Raw genomic sequence first — 7,169 nt, forward strand, 5'->3', positions numbered from 1 at the left:
GCCCTGCCCGGCCCCATGGCCGCCGTGTTCCTGGTGACGCTGTACGAGTACTCGCCGCTGTTCTACATCGCGGTGGTGTTCGTTTGCTTCCTGGTGACTAGCGGCTTGGTGCTGGGCTGGTGAGTGCCGTGGCGCTGAGCTGGGGACCAGGGCAGGATGCGACTCGGGGCCACCTGGGCTCGTGGGGAGTGTCCCCGCACATGGCACGGGGTGCAAAGGGGTTGTCTGTAAGTCCCTCCCAGCCCAAACCTCTGGTCACAGGGGATCTGAGTGATTGGGGGTTCAGGGAGGGCTTCAGGGGGAAACTGGGCGCTGTTGGAACAGTGTATCCCAAATAAAATGATAGAACCAGTGGATACCGAGCAAGGTGCCTGGTGGTAGGCTGGGTAGCAGGTAAGTCTGCCAGGCTTGGAAGGTTGTTGTTGTCGAGGTGTGAGAGCACCCGGGGTTGCTGATAGGGAACTGTGTCACTGACAACGCTCAGAGGAGGGAAAAGTGTCTGGGATGTGGAGCAGCCTTGCACTAGACAAAACGAGGCTCAAGGAGGACCTTCTTGCTCTCTACAACTCCCTGACAGGAGGTGCAGCCAGGTGGGGTCAGGCTCTGCTCCCAAGGAACAAGGGATAGGACAAGAGGAAACAGCCTGAAGCTGTGCCAGGGGAGGTTCTGGTTGGAGATTGTGTGGAATTTTTTGTCATAAGGGGTGATTAAGCATTGGAACAGGCTGCCCAGGGAGGTGGTGGAGTCACCATCCCTGGAGGTGTTCAAGGAGTGACTGGAGGTGCCACTCAGTGCACTGGTCTAGTTGACAAGGTGGGGATTGGTCACAGGTTGGACTCAATAATCATAGAATCATAGAATTTTAGGGGTTGAATGGAGCTTAGAGATCATCCAGTCCCAACCCCTGCCCTGGGCAGGGACACCTCCCACCACAGCAGGTTGCTCAAGGCTTTATCCAGCCTGGCTTTGAACACTACCAGAGTTGGAGCATCTACTACCTTCCTGGGCAACCTGTGCCAATGTCTCATCACCCTCACAGTAAAAAACTTTTTCCTAATAGCTAGCCTAAATTGTCCCTCCTTCACTCTGAACCCATTACCCCTTGTCCTATCATTGAGGTTCCTAACCAAGAGTCTCTCTCCAGCTCCTCTATAGCCCCTTCAGATACTGTAAGGCTACTGTGAGGTTTCCACACAACCTTCTCTTCTCCAGGCTGAACAGCACCAACTTCCTCAGCTTGTCCTCATAGGAGAGAAGCTCCAGTACTCTTAACTAATCTTGGAGGTCTTTTCCAGGCTAAATGATTGTGTGATTCTGTAACTGATCTGCTGAAGTGTCTCGAGGGCTGGTGAGTGGAGGATCTTTTGCTTGTGTTTGAGAGGATCCAGCACTTTTCCTTTTTCAGAAACAGCTCCTTTTCCAGTCACTGTTTCCTTTGGTAGGAACAGGTCCCTGATGCCTGTTCATAGCACCCAGGAGTGTCCATAAATACTGACATTTGACACGTAGAGAGCATTGATCAGCAATCAAAATATTTCCTGTAGGAATTGTGGATACACCACACACTTGTGTGGCTTCTGGAGAGAATAAAACCAAGTAACTCTGTTTCCTCTCATCGGCTTCACGTTAATATCTGCAGTGCTGTGGTTCAGTGTTTTTCACCCTGTGAATTGCAGGTGTTTGGGCTGTAGCTATTGGCTCTCTTGGCATCTTATAAATAACCAGTGGCAAGTTTGGTTCTTGTTTTGCAGCCTCTCCTCTAGTGCTGGTTTAGTGGCAGTGAAGGCAACTGGTCTTGTGTTTCTCTTTGCTGGATGAAGCTCCACCTCATTATGTACTTGGGGAGAGAGGTGGAAATCCTCTTTGTAAGTCTCAGATACACTGCACTGATGGTATTAAAGTTCCATCCACTTCTCTTAACTTTTTCACTTCATCGTTCTTTAAACAAAAGATACCTTGAAAAAAAGATGATACTGGTGATAAAGGTATCTGATTCCCTGGCAGAAAACTATATGATACTGATTATAAAGGTCTAATTAAGAAAGATGAGACTGAACCATGATTCAAATAAATCTCCAGTATACAAATCCTCAACCAAAGATCCTTTTATCAATGCAATCATTATTTATCTGCTTATAATAAGTGCTGGCAATCCCCTGCAATTAGTGTGCCACAAGGTCCTTACATCTGTGCATGTGTCTGTTGGTGCATTTTGGGCTACAGGGTGTGCAGAGGAGTGTCCAGAGGCACTTTTATTTCAGGATCAGAGATTCCAGGTGCACCTGCACTAAGTGGTATTGCAATTTGTGGCAATACATGCAATTTTTCTTCAAATTAGTGTGTTAAGAAATAGTTATTCAAGGAGAAGCCATAGGCAGGAGCTCAGCACATACAAGTAAGTGAACATGTGGGCAGGTGCTCAGAGGGATTGACTGCTCCCTTTGAATTCTGCTGTACCACAGCCATGACCAGGAGCCTCCAAGGAACTTCCTGTGCCTGCAGCTGCAGTTACAGCTCAAGTGCTCTTGGACCTGCTCATGAAAACAATTTGATGTGCCACACAGAGCACTGTAAAGGCATATGGTGTCACAGAAGCACGGAACAGTTGATCTATTGCTGTAATGACACTTTGTCTCTCCCATCATTTTCAGCATTAATTTGCTTTATGAATGTGTTGGTGATGGTGTCAGCCAGCCTGAAAATCACCAACTGCTCAGGAATGTTCCTGTTCTCATTTGCAAAGTGATGCACTGACTGGAGGAGTGTCTGTTCTGACAGCCCTGGATACCTGTGGCTCTACTCAGGGAGTAAGTAGGTTACTGCCCAGGGAGCTTTTAGAGCCAACCCAACAGGTGCTCTGGGCACAGAAATGAAGAGGAATTTAGATGACCTATTTACCTGTGCAGTGTCTTTTTGGCTGGAGGTGAGTCCTCTACCAGCTAATGATCTGTGCTGATAGACTGTTAGGTCATAAAGTAAAAACTACATCTTTATTCATCACTGCACCTTACTGTACAGAAAGGCCTCTCTGCATTCAGCTGCTGCTAAACCTCTACCAGAGGCTCTTTTATGGAGATTATCCTGTTGCTTTTGACCAGTGGAGAAAGTTTCAAAGAATGGGATTTTTCCTTTGGAGTCAGCCAGATGGTATAAAACAGGAGGTATCTTTATGCACTGCTGGAGAGATTAGCTCTGTTGAGTTTTGGGTATTGGCTAAGTGAAACAGCTGCTGCACCTGGTTTCCTTGGGAGATGTTTGACTGGGACTCTTCCCAGTGAAGTCGTGGGAGCTTTACTTGCAGCAGAGAGATTTGACCCTCCATGTGCACAAACCATTTATGGCCAAGTGTCCTATATAATGTCATCGAAGAAATGCAAATGTTTCCACCGGAGGAATGGCTTCTCACTGCCAGAGGGCAGGGATAGATGGGATATTGGGAAGGAATTCCTCCCTGTGAGGGTGCTGAGGCACTGGCACAGGTTGCCCAGAGAAGCTGTGGCTGCTCCATCCCTGGCAGTGTTCCAGGCCAGGTTGGATGGGGCTTGGAGCAACCTGGGCTGGTGGAAGGTGTCCCTGCCCGTGGCAGGGGGTGGGGTGAGATGAGCTTTAAGGTCCTTCCAACCCAAACCAGTCTGGGATTTTACCATTCTGTGCAGTATCAAGTGTATTTTCCAGCTAGCTCAATCCCTTTCCCTTTTGGTGCCTCTGTGACACTGAGGCACAGAAGATGTTGAATGGTAAAGGCAAATATTTGTCAGACTGCCAAGTACAGGTTCTTCTGTTGAGAAAGGCTTTGAGAACATTTTTTTTTTCACCTGAAGTAAGTAGTTACCTCAACTTGAAAATCACTTCTGACTGATGTTTCTCCCTGTTAGTCCTACAAAGGGCACCCCTCCAGCATGGATCAGGAGAAAGGAGCTCAGTGTCAGTTAAAGCTCTTTTCATCCTCGTTTGACACACAAGAGTTGGAAGAGATTTTAAACCCAGGAAAAAGCAGCAGTTAAGCCACAAAATTGTTTGGCTCAGAGCTGTATTGTACATGAAATTACTATAGCAATTTCCAAACTGATTACACCAGGGCTGGTAGTGCCCTTTTCAGCTGGAGTTATTGATGAGACCCATCTCATTGTAACAGCTGCTATTCCAGAATTCTAAGTGCAGGGAAGAGCCAGTGCTTGGTGCCATTTGGAGTCCTCCAGATCCCAATATGCCATCCATCCAACTTCAAAGCCATGAGACAGGCCAACACCTCAGCAGTATAGGTGGCAGTGACAAAGGCACAAATTCAGGAAGGAGCAGCCTGGTCTAATTCCTGTTTTGTAAACTGCATTAACAGACTCCCAAAGCTTTTCCCTGTTGCCTTACTAATGAGACAGGACTAGATTAATGCAGTGAGGAAAATCTCTTCAGTCTCCAGAGTCTTCTGACTGGATATCTGGGACAGCTTCTCTGATCAGCTCTTGGTTATTGGGAGTTATGGCTGTCACCTTAGAAAGTGAAGTACTTTTAGCCAAGTGTAAAAGGATATCTGTTGTAGTGCTTGTTTGGGAGTTCCTTGATCTTCCATAATTGTTCTTTTAAAAGCCACGTGTTATAAAAATCTTGGGGTTTTTAATTGGTGTTGTAAGTCACAGAATCATAGAACTGTTAAGGTTGGAAAAGGCCTCTAAGATCATTGAGTCCAACCATTCCCCAGCACTGCCAAGGCCACCACTAACCATGTCTCCAAGTGCCACATCCACATGGCTTTTAAATCCCTGCAGGGATGGTGACTCCACCACTGCCCTGGGCAGCTGTGCCAGGGCTGGACAGCCCTTTTGGGGAAGAAATGTTCCCTACTTTCCAATCTAAACCTGCCCTGGCACAACTTGAGGCCATTCCCTCTCATCCTGTCCCTTGTCCCTGGGAGCAGAGCCTGACCCCACCTGGCTGCACCTCCTGGCAGGAGTTGGGGAGAGCAGTAATGTCCCTCTGAGCCTCCTTTTCTGGAAGATATCCTTCTTCTTTCGCTTTGATTTTTATTTTGTTTCATAGGCTATTTAAACTTTTAATCCTTTTCTTCCTTATGCTGTCAGGGGCAGAATATCAGTTGCTCTAATGCTTTGGTTGTGGCTCTGAAGGGATTTTAGTGTCTCAGCTTTGATTCAGTGTCCTGACTATTTTGCACTCAGTTTCTGGCACGAAGCAAAGACTTCACACCCCTGATTTAACATCAGCATTTTGTTGTAATTGGGGTTTACATGGGAAATTGGCATCTTAGTCTCCCATCAAAACCTCCTAATGGCTATAGTTACACCTAGAAAGGTCTCAGGGCTGAACGGTTTGCTCTGAGCTTTTCCTTTGGAGCATCCAGGCCGTTAAGGATGTTCCTTCTTTGCAGGCAGTGATTTTTTTGGATCCTGGGATGGGATGTGCAGCTGAGTTCGGAGGATGTTCTGGCCTAATCCTGTACCACTAGAGGGCATTGACCACTCTCATTAGTTTTATTCCCTTTACGGAAATGCAGGAGCAAAGTATTCCCCCTTTAAAGCTTGTCTGTATCCCTGAAGACTCCTGCCTTCTGCTGAGGTCAGATTGGCAGGATATATAGTATCCATGCATCCAGGCAGATATTCTGCAGGGCCAAGCTACCTCAATTTGTTGTGCTGCTTGGAATTTAGAGATGGAAAAAAAATCATATGTGTCAACACTAGCATTTAACCCACTTGTTCTTCTCGTGTCATGTCTCCTAGGTTTGGGTTGGGTGTCCCTGTTATTCTGAGGAACTCAGAGGAAACAGAATCCAGCACAAGAGTATTGAAGAAGCAGATGAGACAAGTGAAGAATCCTTTTGGGTTGGAAATACCTCGTCCTGCTGCAGCTTCCATAACAAGTCAGTGGGTTTCTGGTGGGATTTTTGTCAGTGTGGGTTCCTGAACTTGGTAATGTGTTTTCTCCATGGAATCATGGGATTGTCTGGGTTGGAAGGGACCTTAGAGATCATTCTTGTTCTCCCTCTTTTCCTGTGTCGTGTTCCTCAGGAACGTGTTTCCTCCCATCATTCCAACAGAATTGATTTTCACACAGCTGATTAATGTGGTGTTTTTAAAAATGAAATGTTTGGATGTGTAAGTGCAGTTTAATTCTCATTAATGAAACACTTCCTGCTATTGCAGTTTTAAGTATCAAAAACATTTGCAAATTATCAGCCTCTGTGGGTGTTTCTGTAAACATTACAGAATGGTAGGATCTATAGAATTCATTATGGAATATGTGCCTCCCACTTAAATCTGAGCCCAGATCTCCAGCAGGGTTTGGAAGTGGATTATTTTTAATTAATAAATAAATAAATAGAACTCTCCCTCTTTTTCCATCGGTGCCTCAGTGGAGACTGAATTTAATTATCTCTTTGGATCAGAGTTCAAGTCATTCCTAACATCCCTGAAGTCACCCACATAGGAAGTGGAATTCATGCCCTTCACTGGGGAGCAATAAGCAAAGCTGAGCATCTTCCACCCACACAGCTGTGGAGCCTTCCAACGCACGAGGAAGGGCTGCAGCAGTTTTACTCCTCCCTCAGCATTAAAAAACCCCAACACAACAAACCCAACGATTTAATCTTCAGGTAACTTGGATTTTTTGGGAGCTTGGAGCACTTCCACTCCTGTTTGTGCAGTGAATGTTAAGAAGTTGACAGGTTTTGCACTTGAATTTTGGAAGAGAAATGAAGTGCATAGATCCTCTTTTTCTCCTCCCTCTGCATGATCAAGAGCCTTATTCTTTGAGGCCACAGAGAGTTTGAGGCCAGTGATCCAATTAATGTCATTATCTCGGGAAGGAGTGGACTTTGGGCTGGGTTTGTGCTCTTGGGGTTGCCAGTGAGTGTGTAAAATGTCACCAGGAGTTAAAATTTATCCTTCACAGCTGCACATGGTATTTTTGTGAGCTTAATCAGCCATTTTATCTCCTCACACCTGTTCCCTCATCTCCATTGACTTCCATAAATGCTAAACTGAATCTAAATTGTTAGGAGATTTGTTTATAATGATGATTTATTTTATAATAATGATTGTAATTTTAGGGGTGAACTAATTGTGGCTTTCCAGTACTTTAGAGGACCCTACAAGAAAGATGGAGAGGGACTTTGAGCAGGGGCCTGGAGCACAGGACAAGGGGGAATGGCTTCCTGC

The 7,169-nt window shown here is 45.9% G+C and overlaps 1 protein-coding gene across 1 annotated transcript in view; it reads left to right on the forward strand.

The window, feature by feature from the left end:
- The first annotated feature begins 11 nt into the window (after positions 1-11).
- Positions 12-7,169, forward strand: part of CGRRF1 (cell growth regulator with ring finger domain 1) — a 12,882-nt gene continuing 5,724 nt past the window's right edge. Inside the window, exons 1-2 of the mRNA XM_009072318.1 lie at positions 12-119; positions 5,733-5,872. Coding sequence (XP_009070566.1) covers positions 16-119; positions 5,733-5,872 — 244 coding nt within the window. The 5' untranslated portion in view covers positions 12-15. The remainder of the gene's footprint in view (positions 120-5,732; positions 5,873-7,169) is intronic.

This window comes from Acanthisitta chloris, unplaced genomic scaffold, assembly GCF_000695815.1.
Source record: "Acanthisitta chloris isolate BGI_N310 unplaced genomic scaffold, ASM69581v1 scaffold21933, whole genome shotgun sequence".
NCBI classification, from domain to species: domain Eukaryota; kingdom Metazoa; phylum Chordata; class Aves; order Passeriformes; family Acanthisittidae; genus Acanthisitta; species Acanthisitta chloris.